The sequence below is a fragment of the Prinia subflava genome, chromosome 15, assembly GCF_021018805.1.
Source record: "Prinia subflava isolate CZ2003 ecotype Zambia chromosome 15, Cam_Psub_1.2, whole genome shotgun sequence".
Classification (NCBI taxonomy): Eukaryota; Metazoa; Chordata; class Aves; order Passeriformes; family Cisticolidae; genus Prinia; species Prinia subflava.
In genome coordinates this window covers 8,207,358-8,225,734 of record NC_086261.1, presented here as the reverse complement: position 1 = coordinate 8,225,734, position 18,377 = coordinate 8,207,358, and the positions used below count along the sequence as shown (strand labels likewise).

The window sequence follows — 18,377 nt, the reverse complement described above, 5'->3', positions numbered from 1 at the left end:
ATTTTTACTATTCAGTTACACCTAATGGTACATAATGTAGAGCTCATTAACTTTAAAAAAACAATCCACCTCTAGAATCTGTCAAATTGTCTTCACAAGCAATTAACATCTGAAATAAATTAGAAATGAAATTTCATTCTCAGTGGCCGAAAGACAGCTTCAGCAATGTCAAATAACCAAAGTTCATCAACAGCACTTGAAATAATAAGCTAAAAATCACAAGTTTTCTCATTTGATATAGCTGCAGAGTGGAATTGTGACACACATGCTGTCAGCTTTATAAGCTAATAACTACATTAGGCAGATTTCTGCCAGAATGCCTAATTTTCAGAGGAAGCTGATAAAACGAGTAACTATTGTTTGGGTCGAGTTGTTGGCAAGTTCTTCACCCATATTTATATTGATTTTAAAACATCAGTAAGGAGACAGCTGTCTTTCCCCACTGAGACAAGTCAGTGATTTAGCCAACTCTTTTGTAAATGCTCACCTTGAAAATTTGCTGGGCCCCTCCCCATCTTCATCATCAAAGTCCATTCTGTAAAAGCAAGATTTCCAAATCAGCAAACAAGGCATTGGCAATGGTGGCATGAACATTCAAGCCAGCTGTTCTCACTGTTGGTAGATTTGTGTTTTGCCCAGAGGTGTTAACAACTGAGGATTCCAGGCTTGCTCCTCCTCTCCAGACCTAGGAGCAGCTCATCACCTGATTTATGTCCCAGACCTTCTTAGGGCTGTGAAAGAGCTGAGTTCCTCCTTGGGCCAAATCCCAGCTCACCAGTTTGGCTCCTCCAGAGAGGCACAAAAAGCAGGAACCTCTTTCTCCACTTCTTCCACAGACAGACTAGGAAGATTATCTTCCCAATTTAGACATCTAAATTAGATTCCTGTATTAGGCAGTGTGATTGTATCATAGATATTATCACTACAAAGTTATACAATAATATAATTTACAAAGCCTTTTAGACATTTTTATACCTCTGCATAAATACTTATATCCCCAATAATAAGGATGCAACTCTGCCATTAAACATAAGACAATCAAGCTGATATAAAACTATCATATACAATTATTTTATTAGTGTATTTAATAAAAAAAATTAATATGATATACACACCTTGATCAATCACTTTTAATTTGTATAGATAGGAAATTTTAGTTTTGTTTTGCAAACATTTCCTCAAATGTCTTTAGCATTCTAAGTTTTCTAACCTTTCAGTGCAGTAAAATTTCATACAACTTCAGATTCCATATCTCTAACACTGTTCATAAGTCCTATTAAAGGCAAAAACCCTTCAAAGTGACAATGATATTTATCTCAGTATTAAAATGATCCCTACAAACTGAGATTTGTATGTCCAGAATGTGGGAACAAAGATGCAAAAACAGTCTCTAAAACTACATCAGCACAGAGAGGCAGAACTGCCAGTCAGGCACTGCCTTTCTTCTTAAATTCTGACAACCAAGACAGACTGGCCCATAAAAGACGTGTCTGAGTCACAGCAACCTCTGTACAACTGGAATGAGGGCAGCAAGTGAGCACAGGAATTGGACATGGCATTGGAAAAATCACAATAATATTTTCCAGATGGTAACAGTGATTATTCATTTCTGGAGGAAGCAAAGAGAAAACCATTTTCCCCAAAGAGCTTTAAGAAAAGCTGTGTATTTAACTTGCCTAACTTCGATGCAATTGCCTGTTTTCACTATAAATTCCATCTGGGCTTGCCTCTTTACCACCAAATCCGGTTCCAAGGTCTGTGATGCCTCAGCTGCTCCTGCAGAACAGCACCGACCCCCAGTGGCCAGTGCCCTCCCCTCTGCCCCAGGGCCACTTGCTGCTGCTGCTGGCACCCCAAATGTGCCCATCAGGGCTGGCACCAGCAGCCTGAAGCCCCCTCGACCTGCAGCACTGCCAGAAAATCAACATTTACACATTGTGGTATAGCCCAGGCTCTCCTCTCACCTACCTGCTTCCTCCCCACGTGTAATAATGTGCCTGCAGGTGGCATTCCAGAAAAACCTTCCCAGTTATTTGAATGTCTGTGTTTTTAGCTGCACTGAAAATGCAAAAGTCAATGTTACAGGAGAGCTGCTTGTTTACAAGTGGAGGGCAGCACTGGGATGGCTCCACCTGAAGCCACTCACAAAAGCATCACATCAAGCACACCCTTACTTGTGTCACTGGCAGCTGAAACACATCTGAGAAAAACAGTTTCAAACTGCGGGAAAAGGGCTGCAGAAAAAATTTACACCTGTGGGAGAAAGCCTTTTCTTCAAGGATTTTATAAAACACTGCTTTAATCTGGGCAGATTAATTTTGTAACTCTTTCCCTTCCTCTCCAGTACACTGAGATCACATGCCTTGGTGGAGATGATTCTATGATTTATTTAGCTTCCAGCCAAATACTCCAGCTGAATGCTAAGGGATGGGTTTTCCCCAAAATCAAATATTAGCTGTACAGCATTTAATCTACTTTATTATTACTGGAATACAGAGAATTAGAGATGATGATAAGAGATTAAGGCTTGATCCTGCTGCCTGTATCACCACCTCAGAGGGAGTATGAGGGACTGACACACCTATTTACTTAGATGGTTGCATATCAGCTTCTTACTTTAGGAGATTCTTGATGGATTAATATCCACAGGTAACACCTCCCACATTACAGTGGGCTCATCACAGCAGAATCTGAACGCATTGGGTGTAACATCAGTCTACACCAGACTAAGTCTTTAAATAATGCCTTTGCTTTGTTAAACTACCCAAACCCCTTTATTTCTTATGGAAATTGAACATAAATTTAATTTAAAATATCAATACTTTTAAAAAATGCAACAGCAAATGTACCTCTGTTCCATCTTTGTTAATAACACATTTCCTAATTTCACTGTGCAAAATGAAAAAAACCCTTTGAAACATTAAAAAAAAACCCTCAGGTATAAAGTCATTGATTCCAGTGTCCTGCCTGATCCACCGTGTCTGCTTTACAGTGAGGCAGAGGCAAAGACAGTGAATCAGTTGTAACCTTTAGTAGAACACAGCAGAACACGTAAAAATAATATTCCATCAACCTCCTCACACCCTGACAGATAAGATCTTCTGTTTAGATAGAATATACTGCACATTAGCAAAACAGTAGAAGCAGCCTCCCAGAAGACAAATGACATCATTTCAGAAGATTCAGAAAGACTATCTTTTATCTTCATTTAAAATTCCCATTAAAAAGAGGCTTTAAAAAAGAGCTGCACTATGCTCTTTTGTTTTGAAGAGACAGCATAAATCTTGTTTTCCTCTTTCATACTGTTCCCATCAATCGTGAAAAGGCCTGATGCATGAGGTACTTATTAAAATGTATTTTCCTTAGAAGATGCGGGGCTACCATAAATACAGAGATAAAAACACTATTTAAAATTTAATTATTCTCAATTAAAAATACTTTCATTAAAAAACCCAACAAAGCAAAACCTCCAACAAGGTGGACCTGCACGGGTTAAAGAAATTGACATTTTTTATGAGGATTTCAACCCTATAACAAAATTACTATGTAAAATTCCCAATGTCACAAATGTCAAAAGATGCTTGCCATGATTACACAGTGTAGGAAGAGGGAAGGCAGGAATGGTCAGGAGCAAATGCAGCTGAGGAGCAGACAGGGATCTGTATTACAGCCTTTTATCCAGCACAACATTGGGGGTAGAATGGTGGGATGAGGTCTCTTTTCCCCAGATTTTGATAGTTCTGTTTCAGAGAAAAGGCAAGACTACACTGTGAACTGAAATAAAACCAATGCAACTGAAACCAGCTCAGGAAAAAACCCCAACCCTCCCTGCCAAGTACAGATAGTGCAGGAAGGTGAAAGAGCCCCTTATCCTCTAATACAGCAAAGCCTAAATTAAAACCACACTAAACAAAGATCTGAGGGTGCATTAATATAAGGTAGTCACTGACCACAGCAGTGCATTAGCTCATGCTGTCACTTTTTTGCTATGAAGTAGTTGGTATAATTTATAGAAAGGAAAAATATTTTTCCAAGCTGTCAATGAAACCAAATGCCAACACGGCAGAAACACTTTCTGGATAGCCAATGACTTTAAACTGATCTACATTCAAGTCCACACAGCAATTATTCTGCCAGCTTGCCTCAGCAATTATGAAAAAAGAAACAATTTTCAGAGATAACCAAACTGGGAAAGCTGGCTGGCTGTGTATGCTAGCTCTGCTCCTTTATGTTTGACACAAAACACTCCCTTCTAAAACGCCCAAGGATTGAGGTGTACAAAGATGTATCACCAGAACAGCAGTGAAAGGACCAAGTGTTAGATGCAACTTTGTTCAAAGAGAAGCTCAGAGGAATTAGACACAGCAGGCATTCTTTCCCTCAAGGTCTGAATACACAGCAAACATTAAAAAAAAAAAAAAAAAAAAAGCACACTTAGCTCAGGCTTGGAGAAAGGCTATTAGTTCAGAGCTATGGTGCACAGATGAAATACCACAATCCAGGTGTAAAAGTGAATTTATACTAATTTACTCACTGAATTAACATGTTAAAGACATTTAAAATAATTTGATTTTATGTTCCTCCCACCTTCCCCTCACTTCACCTTCTCACAAATGGATGACAATACTTAAAATGCAACAGTTAAAGCATTTCAATTAATATCAAGTCAGTATTTAATATCAGAGTATGTCACAGCAGCATCAAACCTTGGCAACAGTAAATTGCAAACTGATACTCAGAGCTGACATGGTTTATGATCAAAAAAGAGATCAAATATCCTGCAACTCAAGTACAAAACCTTATCTATGATAGGTAGCAATGAAAAGATTTTAATGCTTTGTCTTTTGAGTGCAAGTTTAAAAGGTTTTCTCATTGAGTAGCTTGAAAATAAAAATGTGATGACTGTCAAAGACAGATTTTAAGAGTTTCTCAAACCAATTTCATAGAGTTAGCTTAGCATAAGAAAGGCTCTCAGAGGGGGGAGATATCCAAACTGTTTTGTTCAAAGGAGCACCCCTCAGAACAACCATCCAGAGTGTTCCCATCACACCAACTCACTCTGCATTCGAGGCAAGGTCAACCTTCTCCCTTGTTAATTCACTCCAAGATTGAAACTCCAGCACTGTTACTGGAGCAGACACACAAAACTGGCAATGGACCTTGGTGAACAATCCCTAGAGTAGCTCTTGCAAGGAATAACATCTTCCTTAGGCCAGTGAAGATTTTACTCACACTGTCAATCCTGTTAAGCCCCACCACTGCCTTATGAAATATAAGACTAATCAATCTCTTCTGAAGAGACTCTCAGATCACTTATCTCTGAGAAAGTATCACCCAAAGAACATTACTATTTGTGATCAACCTTTGATAAAAACAGGGGGGAGCTGCCAACAACAGAGTAGTTTTCTGTTCTTCTCAAGCTTCTGCTACACTTTCCTTCTAATACAGAGAATTACTATGAGTTGCCACAGAGCAATCCAATGTGGCCAACTACCCCTATACCACATCAGCCTCTGATGCTAGATAAAACAAATTTCCTTCTTTAGCAGAGCCCTCAAGCTTGTGTAAGGGCTGAATTTGATTCAGGCCCTTCTCCCATAAGAAGACTGTGCTGCACTTCCAGTGAGACCTAAAATGTGGTCCACAATCTCTGAAGAGTGAGAGCTCGTGCTATTTCTGTACCTGGAACTATAAAGAAAACATCTTTAACAGGCCTCTATTTAAGAGATTTCAAGTGTAACCTTCAGGTGAAGCTGAGTAAGTCTGCATGTGCAATCTTGCTACCTTTATTCACTTGATAAATCACTGTGAGATTAAACAGATGCAGGCAATACACGTTCATTATATCTACAACAGCCACAGGATCCAAACTCCATTCTGGGTGCTTTGCCAAACCTGTAAATCTTTTGAAACAAGCAAAACAACAAGTCATATGCTTATCAGCAAGTTTGATCTTGCAGGAAGAACAGATGCATTGAAGAGAAAAACAAAACATCAGTGACTAATGTCATAACACAGTTTATGTAACTATAACATTACATAATGAACACATACATATATACAGGTGCATTTTGACTTTTACAGTACAAGTAATGTTCAGTTTCAGACCTGAAAAAGGAGGAGATGGCTTACCCCGAGCGACGCTTCCCTCCTCTGGAAGGCATGGATCCTGCCATCCTCACTTGTCCGCTGGCCATGGGAGCCACCGGCAAGGCCACCGAGCCAGGAATGTCTGATGCCATCTCTGAAAGGCACAGGGAGGGGAAGAGGTGGGGGAAATCCATTACCTTCAACGAGAAACCTCTGCTGATAACATTAGAGACAGGCTCTTCCCAAAACAAACAGAGAAAGCTTTCCTTTTTATTTCTAAGGAAAAGTAAAGCTCTCCTGCTAAAACCCAGCAGATTCACAGATCCTTTAGAAAAAGCCCAGCTAGGTCAACAGACATTACAGTGCCTGGGAGACAGAGAGAATTGCAGGTATCTCTGTAATTCCACTGACGTAGTGGTTCTCATTTGAAGTCTCAAAGAGGCTGTCAGATGAAGGCCAACAACCTTTTACAGCAGTTAAAGTGCCTTGTACAGAAATGCAGAGCTGAATTCCCAAGGCAAATGAAGCTGCAGATCATGGTACCAGGGTACCAAGAAAAATAAGAGTTCACAAACTCGGTTTGCCAGAGAGGCCAAGAGTTGAGAGAAGAGATGAATTATCAGATGATACTGGTTTTTATTATTTATCTTCTGGAGGCATTCAGAGGGCCAGAAAGAACTTAGAAGAGCTCAGAGGCTTCCTGCATTTCTGTGTGGTGTCTTGCAGAGCAGAACTGAGCCCAAAATCCAGGCTGATAGTCACCCCTCTGCCAGGGCTCCAGGTGTAGCCACAGGTTAATGAGAGCCTCAAAACTTTGATATGAGAAACTGCAAAAGCTCACCTCATGCAATGGTTTGCAGACCACTAGTGGCAAGTACTTCTAAAATCTATTAATAACAGTTCATTACACTTCAAAAAAGGGAAGTGGAATATAACATATTTATACCCTTTTCTTCTATCCCATTATTAAGCATGGGATTAAGAATGTTTTTCCTCTATATAACTCTTAGAAACTATAAGAGCAATTAAAACTTTTTTCTAATGCACATATACTTTATTCACTCTGGAGGCAAAATCTACAGTCAAAACATTTAATTATCTTGAAAGAAAATGCATCTTCCTTCCAACTTTACAAAAAAAAAAAAAGGCTTGCCAAGGTATGTGGAGCTACAGCTAAATATAATTACTAATGGAAAGCAAATCTGTTTTAAAAATCCTGCTATTTTTTCCCCAACAGATAAGTATGAAATAACTTCAATTACGGAAACAGGAATCCATGTTCTTTCATTATGTCTGGAGAGCACTTCCATCTCTGCCACACTTTATACACATCCATTATGCAACATTATGCATTTCAAATAATAACATTTTATCTGTTCACTGATTTCATGAATTTCTCCGAGTACATTTAGTTTTATTAACTCCTTTTCAACTAAAAAGAAACAGAGCAATCCAATATTTTTTAACAAAGTCTGCAAGGCCAAACAATGAGACCTATGCCTGCATCCACACATCACAGAAAGTTCTACAGTGGCTAAAGCTGCAGCTACGTGGGAACACAATATTAATGCACATTAGCATATCTTCAGACAAATAAAAGCATCAGCATGCAAACAACTGGTAAATCACTATTTCCAGAATAAGTACCCTTAGCTGTCTCATGCCCATAATTCACTCAGAACATTCAAACTCATCTCTCACAGATAGAACCGAAGGTCATTTTGAAATGCTCTGCTCAGTACTTTATTAAAGCAGATGGTAAAAACAATAATAAATCTACCTGCAAAGTGTCCCTGTCACTCAGAAACACATTTCAGTACAGATCATCAAGGAGATAAGATTTTTTAAAGTAGTAACTGTAATACAATTTCAGATCATCTCTGAGCAGTATTTTAAGAGTAAGAACAATACTGAATTGTGATGAGAAACTCTTGTAATCTCATTTTCCACAATCTAAACCAAAGATGATGAAAAAACATGCCAAAAGTATTCATCTACTTCTAAAAGTCCAAAAGCTGAAACTGATTTTTTAAGGTAACTTTACAGCTCACCCAAAAAAAGGAAACAAAGCCCCCTTCCTCTCCTTCATGCATTCCATGCTTACAGGTGCATCCAAAATGAGCAAACCTCATTCTGTAGAGCCCTTGCTCTCACCACTGACAAGTCAGGGAGACCTAGGCAGAAACTTTTGATGACTGTCCAATTTAGGTGGTTGTGGATAGGCAGAATGAGTTGTTTTTCTGCACTTACATTTAGCCTTATATGTATGAAAATATAGGAGGCAAGGGCAGCTAGCAAGATTCATGTAGGAAGGTCAAATAGAAGTGTGTATTTTTTATAAGGGGAGAAAAAAAGATTTAAGGAATGGTCAGACCAGAGGTTCAGTTATGTCAGTGTCCAAAAACAAGTGAAAGAAAACATTTTACAACAAACAGACCTGTTTATCAGGGTGTAAGATAAAGAATTACTGTTTAGGTATCTTGATTCTATAGAATGACATCAAAAACAGTGCAATACAGAAAGGAACTTAGACAAATCAGCCTTCAGATATGTCCTCACAGTCCTGGGAGAATGAAACCAAGCTCATTGTGCTGACTGCTCTAAAAAGAGGTCTTCAAAAATTTCCATTTCCAAAATATGAGCACAAGAAGAAAAATTTATCAGAGGACGCACTGACACTCATCCACACGAAAGCTCAGCTAAGAGGGAGGAAAGGCTCAGGCCCTTCAGATCACAAGACTCTCCATTCTGCAGCAGCGTGGTGAAGTTGTGACAGACCTGCACACGTATCAGTGTGTAAGACACTCAATCCACCCTTCCATTTCAGAGCTTCCCACGTCAGAGACAACACCCGTGGCCTGAGCTCTCGTGAGGTGCTCCAAGTGCACATCCACTGCTGAGAAAAGCAGTCAGGCTCTCTCTCCTGACACAACAGACGTAAGAATTCTGCAGCTGGAGAAACCAAGAGGTTTTGGTCTCTTCCAAACCACATAGCAAAGAAAGCAACTCCAAGGGCAACATGATGGTGGAGCATGGAACACCCTGAACCTGACCCAGCCAGGGCAGCAGGGGAGCTCCTCACACTCTGTCTTGGTGTGCCAACAGGGACACCAGAGCACAACAGGGGACTTCAGGGATGACAAAGTGATCTCAGTGCTCAGCTGCAGCCAGCTGGGTGTCAGGAGCTCTATCCACATTGGAGGGCTGTGCAGAAATGTAAACAATAGATCGTGGCTGCAAAAACTTAACTCACAAGAGCTGAAGGCTGCAAGAACATCTGGATAGAAGGAATAGATCTGAACTGCTTCCCAAATTACTTTCATCTCAACTCATTCATGAGAATATAAAAAAAGAAGCAGATCTTGATGATATTTTTACATTTATAAAATATGCCTAGTGAGAAAAGTAAAAACATTGACATGTTATCTCAAAAACAAGAGCCAACCTGGGAAGGAAGAGCCAAAAGCCAAATGGAACTACCAGCTGCTTCTCTGACTAAACATCTCTGAAGTTACCTGTCTATGTATGCTCTGGAAAGAAAACAAGAGAGAAGAAAAATGACACTCATAAACTAGAGTCTCCGATAGAAACACTGTGGTAGAGAAAAAAAAAAAAGCAAAAAAAAAAGCAAAAAAAAAAAAAAAAAAAGCATGTATCAGATACAGACCAAAAGAAAAAAATAACTTAAGACAGTCTTAAGACTGTATAGTTACATAAATTTAGAGCAGTGTCAGTTACTCTGTTGGAGCATAAATTAGTATGGAAGACCAGACCTGCAGGATCAGGTTGGTTACAGATACATTTAAAAAACAAAACAAAACAAAGAGCCATGCTGGGTCAACAATCATAAAGATCATGTTTTCAGGTTTATCTAAATCCACATCCAGATACACACTAACACTGATGTTAACAGAAATGTTTCAGCAGCAACAAGTGTTGGGAAGAAAGGTGTTCTCTTTCTGAGATTCCATGTTCAAAGAATGGACTTCCCTTCTGCCAATGGAAAAAAAAAAAGTGTTGCTTTACTCTATCCAAAATTAAAACATGCACATAAGGGTATAATTCTCAGGAACTGAAACAAGGTCAAGGTGAACATTCATTAAAATCATCTGTAACCATTAAGGCAGCATTCTTAACAAATTTCTTTAAAATCTTCAAAAGGTGTTTCTTAGTGTCAATAATTTTTTTGCTGAAAAATGCAGGCAGTATTTCATTTTGAGGTTAGAGAGTTCCTAGAGATCTGCCAAAGAACACAGAAATTTTATTAGAACAAAACCCAGCACAACACTCACAATCTTTAGTGAACATTCCTCCAGTTGGACAACATGTAACAGCTCTTGTCTTATCACTGTCATGTCTGGGAGCAGGCCAGATCCTGCCACTAATGTTTATATTCATCTTGGGGATCCCTGAGGAGCCACATTAATCCACAATTAGTCCCTTCATTTCTGTCCAGACCTAATTTCACTGCTGAACATTCGAAGTTTGGACATTACACTTTTACTTCAGTACTACATTTAGGTCAACCCCAAAATATTCATGGATGTTTCTGAAATTAAAGATAACCTGCGAATGCACATTAAAATGCTGGGATAAAATACAGGGATTTATTCCCCCAAAAATCCATGTTCATCTCAAGCTGTTACATAGAACTGCAAAGGAAATAGCTGCTGTGCATTTCACAAAGCAAAGCACAAAGAGCAAGCCAAATGCTGCACAAGGATACCATGAAAGTGTACAAGAACTCCAATCAGAGCAAGAATTACCGAAAAGTGGAGCATGCCAGGATAAACCTGGACTTCTCTTTTTTGCTAGGGGATTATTAAACCACAGCTCTCAAGCCCAAACTTTAAATCTCGAGCCCCACCCCAGATCCTGAAATGCAGCTCGATCTTGTCTCTGACACAGATTTGTGACTTGCTGAGGTATCCCCAGAGAAGAGCAGCTCTTTGGCCAGGTATCCTCACAGGGAGCATCACACAGCTCCAGAGATGGTGTCCCTTGCTCTGCTCCTCTCCACAAACCACAGCCATGCATCCTGTGGGAGGCTCTGAAATGCTGTGCATGACAAGACTTTCTAAGTCCATCTTCCAAAGGGTCCTATTTTCACCCACTGGAGCTATACTCCCTCGCCTAAGAGGGGAGTAGACATGGACAGCGCCAGGTTTAAACCCAAAGTCTGCTACAGAAATGGTTTTGCCAACTCCCAGAGCCTTTGAATCCCTGGCATTAGCTGTGAGGACCAGCTCCAGGTTTGCTATTCCATGTGAGGCATCACAGAGCATGCTCTCCACAGGGCTCCTTTATCCTTCAGCATTTACTGTAATAAACACAACTACAGTCAGATACCAACATCTGACTAAACGAGAGGAAATTCTACTTTTGTCAATACAAATGCGACAGATTTCCAGCCACTAACCCACAGAATGGCTGAGATGTCAATCACCTCCAAGCAAATGTGGAACTAAGGCTAAACACAGAATTACAAACATGCCTAATCCCATCAACAGTATCGTACACAGTGATTTCAAAATGTTCTTTTAAACATTCTAAGAAAGTAGATTTCAAAAACTTCTTCAGAAACTGTATTTTTCATTACCCTGAAGTCATACGGGAGTTAGATGCATCTCAGCTAAATGGTTTTGATTGCAGTCAATTGCAAGGGGGATTTTTCTGCCTAGCACAGAGACATTTAAGAATAAACTATATCATAGCACTTACTTTAGAATATGCCAACAAAAATACGAAGCCATCATGTAGTCAAAAATATTTCACAGAAACACGAATGCTAAAAATTTAGCTGTATATTCAGTCATTGCTTTTACGTGTTAACTACAGAGATTATAAAACAGAGCTCACTCTCAAAGAATATAAAAAAACCCCGTTTTTCATTGTTCCTGATAACTCTGTTAATACTGTTTTACTTGCATTCCGTTGCCAGACACTTTAAATAGACTCCACATCAAAAACATCTACTGTACAGAGAGGAGATGCAGAAAAGCAAAAACATTCCTTGCCGTGCTCTCGACAGAATTACGATTACAAATAAATCACAAAATATAAGAAATCCCACCTTTTAGGAAGACTCTTACAAAGATGCTATTTCTTTCCCGTGAACAAAACCTTCTTGGAGAGGAATTTTATCCGCATATAAGAAGAGTCAGAAACCTCTGGGAAGAAATGTAGCAGCATTGGTATTCTGCTCAGAAAATGTCATCACAGATCTGTTTACCTTAACTGTGGACCATGATTCAGCCGGTGACAACCGTCTTGCATACTGATCAATTTATTTGCAGCAAAATTACTAACATTTTCTACTTTAACCATTTAGGTTCTGGAAAGAGCTACTAAGACAGGAATAATATAAAAATCCTAATTAGCTAAAAACGTTCCCCTCCACCACAATGCCCTGTGCTTTGGGGTGTGTGCGGGGAGCCCACCCCTAATCCTGAAGATAAATTAGGGCATGTGGTGAGCAGTTATAGAGAAACATTCTCTTTTTCAAAATGAAGATCAGAGCTTTATCCTCTGCCTGCATCACAGGTGAATGTTAAGCATACTCGAAGGGGGGGGAGATGATGAGATTGAGCTGCTCAGTTGAAGGGGCACTGTCTGTTCAGCAGAGACTGGGAGCAAGCATTTAAAATTGGCCTAGCTGTTGTTCCAGAGGCCAAACCCAGTTACCTCTCTCCCTGCCTTCTCTGCTGTGACTCTGGAGGAGATGCCAGAGTCACTGACACACATAAAAGGTATTTACCACATGCCCCACCAGTAGATTGGAAGAGCAAGTTTTGAAGTCAAAGAGGTGAAAGCCTCTAGGGTGCCTCCACACTTGACTGTTGTGCTCACAGCAGCCATCCATGTGGGATGCCCTGGGATCTCACTGCAATCCACACCCTTTTGTGTGCCCCACAGCTCAACACCACCACCTGGATGTGTGCAAAAGAAGGTGGGATGCAGACAAAGAAGTGGTAGTAAACTGTGGCAAAATAGTTTTGGTCTTCTTTAGGGGAATTCTTGCTGCAAGGTGCTCAGCTTGAGGGACAATGTGAGACCAATCACTGCAAGATGAGCAGCCAGCGAAACACCACAATCCTCTGAAGCATCCAGAATTAGACATGCCATGCAGAAAGCACACTACCCAAAAACCCCACTGTGGAAACATCAATCTTATGATCTGCAAAACCAAAAAATAATTTCATACATTACTGCGTGATTTTGAATGCTATTTTGACAGTACTTCTTATTTTAATTTCCAACTTTCATGTTAATCACTTTATTCCTTCCAGTCATGTTGGTAATTCCATTCCTCCATATCTACCCTGTGGTCAAGGCACAAAGATTCCAGAGACATCATGGAGTAAGGAAAGGTTGTGGACCACATTCATATTCACTGCCTAAATGACCAGCACAACCCATATATGACCTAACAAACTCAGAATGCCCTTTAGCACAATCCAAAAGAAGACAGGAGTCACACCTCTGCACCTACCACAGAGAATGTTACACACTGAAAATTAAACTTGAAGCACAGACAGAAGATGCACTTGGCTACTTAAAGTTAGGCTAGGAAGAAGGGAAAGGGTAGCTGCTTCTTCATTTCTATCTTCCTGACAAATGGCATGGCATCTTATGCCCCTGCATTTTTCCCTGGCTATTTTTCCACTTATTCATAATGACCTATTCAGCCTCTGGGTGAGGTGAACAATTTCTTGTACTCTCTTTAGTAAGCCAATACATCCAACTGCTGACAAGTTCTGCCAAACTATGACCATTTCCCTCAGAAGAGGTTGATGAAATTCAAAACAGGGAGCAAAGGTTAAAAAAGAAGCCTTAATGGCTCCTGTTCTGAAAGCATGTCTCTAGTCTTGGAAAACAATAAATGCTCTCAGAATTGAAACAAGGCTTGTATCTGCACTGCAGAATGAAGGTGAAAACTGACCTGAACCTAAGCACCTGGCCTGTCTCTAAAATTTGATAATCTTTCCCCCTGCAGAAGTGGGGGTTTTAACTCAAGCAGAAGAGAACCCAGGTCTCCACCATGGTTACGATGGACTGACACATTAGAAGAAATGTATTTCTTACATCCAAAGTCTGGAAGTGCATGAAGGAGTGAGCCAGAAGCAAATCCAGGGACCTGGGGTAGACTCACACTGAAAACACAACCTGAGCCTCCAACACTTGGCAAATGTCTCAGATATAAATAGTTACAAGTGGGAAAGTGCACATGCAAATTGGGCAGGGAAGTGGGGCAGCTACTGCAAAAGGCCAGTTTACAGAGAGGATGAAAATCTGACTTTGAAAGGCTGTTTCAGGATCGATGCAAACATTATTTAAAGAAGAGAGGCAGGTGCTTAGCTTACATGAAGGGTCACAGTAAAACAGCAGACAACAGCAGCAGGACCATTTAAGATGCTTGAATGTGACCCCACCTGGTCTTCAGCCACTATAGACATGATAATGCAATCATACAACGTAATTGCACATTTCATTGTCTCTGCATTAATTTGCCCTGGTTTTATTGGCATTATTTTGGCTGATATTACTGACATGGCAAAAGTACCAAGCAAATCACCAAAAAACAAGGCTCCCCAAACTATACATCATTTCCATTTGAAATGAATGGTGATTCTCCCTCCTTCTCTGACATTTTGTATTTGCCAAAAGTAACTGCATAATTATAAGTTATGTGCAAGAAACAGAAGGTAACATTCAATGTTATTTTCCATAACTTTTTACTGAGTAGCAGACATAGCAAATAGCATATGTGGCTGTTCTGTTATGTACAACTGCCCACAGCTGACCCATTAATGAACTCACCAAAACTGTGCAAGCACACACCCAGCCTGGGCAAACAAACACGAGGAAAAAATAATAAACTCTAAGGACTTTAAAGCCTCTCAGAGACAGATCATGCTCAGTCCATTAATTCTTCATTTAACAAGTCTGTTTCATTTAGCTTGTTTTGGTTGGCATTCAATTAGAAATTCATGTACAGGACAATTTTTTCCCTTTTTAATACAGAACACTTGCTGTATTTCATCCAGTAAAACATCAGGAGGTAAAGTGGAAGCTGCAAGACCAGCTAAAGCTACACTAAAGCCAGGCACAATAATCCTGAATTAGGCAAAACACCTGCATACGGCCCTGCCCATGGGATTATCACTAATTGTTAAAAGGGCCTGGTAAAAATTGTTGCTCAGTAAATAAGCAAAAAAACCAAATTGAGAGTTACCCAGTTGGCAAGTGCGAGTTAAAAAAAAAATAACCCACATGGCCATACTATCAGCTTTACTGTGATTTCAGTTATGGGTGTGTTTTGTCATATCTGCCTCTACATTCTTAAGATTTATTGAGATTTGAGTTCTGTCTACACAGAAAGAAAAACCCTCTCATCCAACCACTCCTCATCTCCTGCCTTGCACAGCATCCAATTTTTGCTGGCTGCTCATGACTACATATACATATATACATAAATATATATACACACATACACAGATATATAGATTTAGATATATGTACACACATACATAATATATATATACACACACATATATATATAAACCAGGAGAGTTAAGCCTGGATTCCTTCTCCCACTGCATTGCTTGTCCTCTCTTGAGAGTCAGCCCAAGCCAGTCCACTCCTCAAAGGCAATGTCAAAGTGTTTCAGCCACTGTCACACCATCCCAGAAACTCCCCCTTCTCACCTTTCTTACCTTCCCACACCCTTGCTATTTTTGCCAAGCTTTCCTGACCCATCACAATTATCTCTGGATGCCCCAAACTCCCTACAGTGGGCATCTGTGATGCCAAAAAATCTATATAGGTTTTATGTAGAGCCTATCCAAAGCTGTGGAAAAGAAATTCACTGAGCCCTACTCAAGAAGCCCCAGAGTCACCCTGGGTGGAGGGTGGGATGGGAGCCAGGGGAAGCAACATAACATTCTTACCCTGATTTTATACTCCTACAAGCACCTTCTTTTGATCAGTGCTAGAAAAGACATGTTGGGCTTGAAAAATTTTATTTCCAGGACAAGACAGAATGTTTTTACATCAGGAGCAGCAGATGTAGCATTCTAAAGTGTGCTTCTTCTACAAAGGTAAGAAAGACAGGAAATTAACCAATTACCCCTATTACTTTAGTTCATTAACAATGAAATCAAGCATTTTCCATTGTATGCCCTTGCTCTGGATCACTGATTATTAGTTTTATACCATCACTGCTATTTGTTCTTTCCTAAACTCATCTTGTTTCCTTTCCCTCTTCTATAATCATCAAAAAATATTTGCAAGCAAATTTCCTTTATAAATTCCTATGTAACTGTTTCATGAAAAAGAAATAATAACAGCAGTAACTGCTCAATAGTTATCTGCACTATGTCATCATTTGGGGCTTCATTTTTGTTCATTCATCTTCATATTATTTCTTTTAAAATAAGATTTCCACAATCTTCTATCAAGTACTCTGGCTTTTTACTATCTATCCAGCAATTATTTTCCAGCAACAGAAGCTGGTTTAGAGTTCAGGAATTTTCAGTGTTTGATCACAAATCTATTTTGTTCATGTACAAGTTCAACTGCCAATTTATTATAAGTGGAAATCATTTGAAGTTGCTATTAAAATACTTGCAATGGTATGAATAAGAAAAAAAACTGAGATCAATACTGTGGCTCTCCAGAGTTTACATCATAACAAGATGACAGCGCTCTAAACTCCTATCAACTACATAAAGCATAGTCAATAGCAGTATAAATGCAAAGAAATAAAGCTAATTAGTAATAAATCTGTCCAGAACATTCACCAAAATGGATTTTAACTAAATGCAGATCAGGGGCAGCCTAGGTTTCCCAGAAATCCAATGTATTTTCTCAACTATTTCGTTTTTTCCTCTACTCAGAAATGCACAGAATTCACATGAAAGTCATTGCCAACATCACTTGTCCATATTTTCTGTTAATTACAGAAGAAATCAGCTTTCAGATTTCACCAGCATGGAAAGCAGTATTTATGACTATAACTTTTGGTTCACGTTAGAAGAAATTTGACAACATATTTCTTAAATAATGAGCAGAAACGTTCAAGTGAATTAATAAATTCATGGTATCCTCTTATAGTTGTTTCATAAAAATACTCCTATAACACATTTTCAGTGAGAAAGCACTGTTCCAAGTTCACGGGTTCAAGTGGTTATATCATTTACCCTAAATGTAAAAATTTAAAAATGCATGGAGGCAGTCCAAAAGAGAAGTGTTATCCTGCCTACAACAGAGCACAGGGCAGTCACCAGCAGGAACCTCTACTGAGCTTCACTGAGCCAAGGGGCTGGCAAGGAAGACCAGGAAGGCTTTGTCCATCCTCTTCCAAGGAAATGCTGACTGCCAACCTCCATCCCACCAAACCCAGCACCACAAGCTGCCCTGCAAGCCCCTGACCACGCTGGGGTGACAGACTGAGGTCTTTGTGGGGTGACAGACTGAGGTCTCTGTGGGGTGACAGACTGAGGTCTTTGTGGGGTGACAGACTGAGGTCTCTGTGGGGTGACAGACTGAGGTCTTTGTGGGGTGACAGACTGAGGTCTCTGTGGTGTTCCCACCACACCAGAGCGGGGCATTCACTCCCCACCAGCTGCAGAGAGCTCTGGAGCAACACAGTCCAGTGACAAAGATGCAAAATGTGGATTTACCACTCTGATTCAAATTATTCATTGAAAATTACTGACTCGTGTCCTTCAAATGCCTTTATTATTTATTATGAAGATTTTTAAGTGCACCTCAGAAGGGTATGTTAATTTTAAATTTCATTCAGAACAGCAACTTGCATTACCAAATACTTAATTATCAGTAAATTTACAGTGTCCTTGGGCACTATTGGGTAATTAGAATGCTATTGTTTTCATTAAACAGCATTCTATTGATAGCACTAATGACTTCAGTTCTGCTTGATCAACAAGCAAATGATGCTTATTTGATGTTATGATAATTAATTGGCCTTTCAGGTGTTTTCACACCCCAATTCATTATTAAGAATAAGAATTTTTATGTGGAACACCTTAAAAAGAATATCAGTCCTTGTCAAAAACACATTCTAAATATAGGGTGTGGTTTAGTACTTCATCCTTTTCTCATGATTTCTAATACAACATTCTCTGCCTAAAAACTGCAGGGAAAAAACCCCACATTTAACTCCCTTTCAAAAATCCAGCCTGAGCCTGAGCATTGTAAATACTCAGTCCATTTTAAGTCTGTCTGAAATTCCTTTAAGTCAAAGGAGATTTTCTGATTAATTT

General features: G+C 39.6%; 1 protein-coding gene across 2 annotated transcripts in view; it reads right to left on the bottom strand.

Annotated features, from left to right (window-relative positions):
• ARNT2 (aryl hydrocarbon receptor nuclear translocator 2) overlaps positions 1-18,377 on the bottom strand; it is a 96,206-nt gene that overhangs the window by 64,919 nt on the left and 12,910 nt on the right. For both annotated transcript variants that reach the window (XM_063412442.1, XM_063412443.1), the window contains exons 2-3: positions 6,133-6,244; positions 488-535 (exon numbers count right to left, since the gene is read on the bottom strand). In XM_063412442.1, coding sequence (XP_063268512.1) covers positions 488-535; positions 6,133-6,244 — 160 coding nt within the window. The remainder of the gene's footprint in view (positions 1-487; positions 536-6,132; positions 6,245-18,377) is intronic.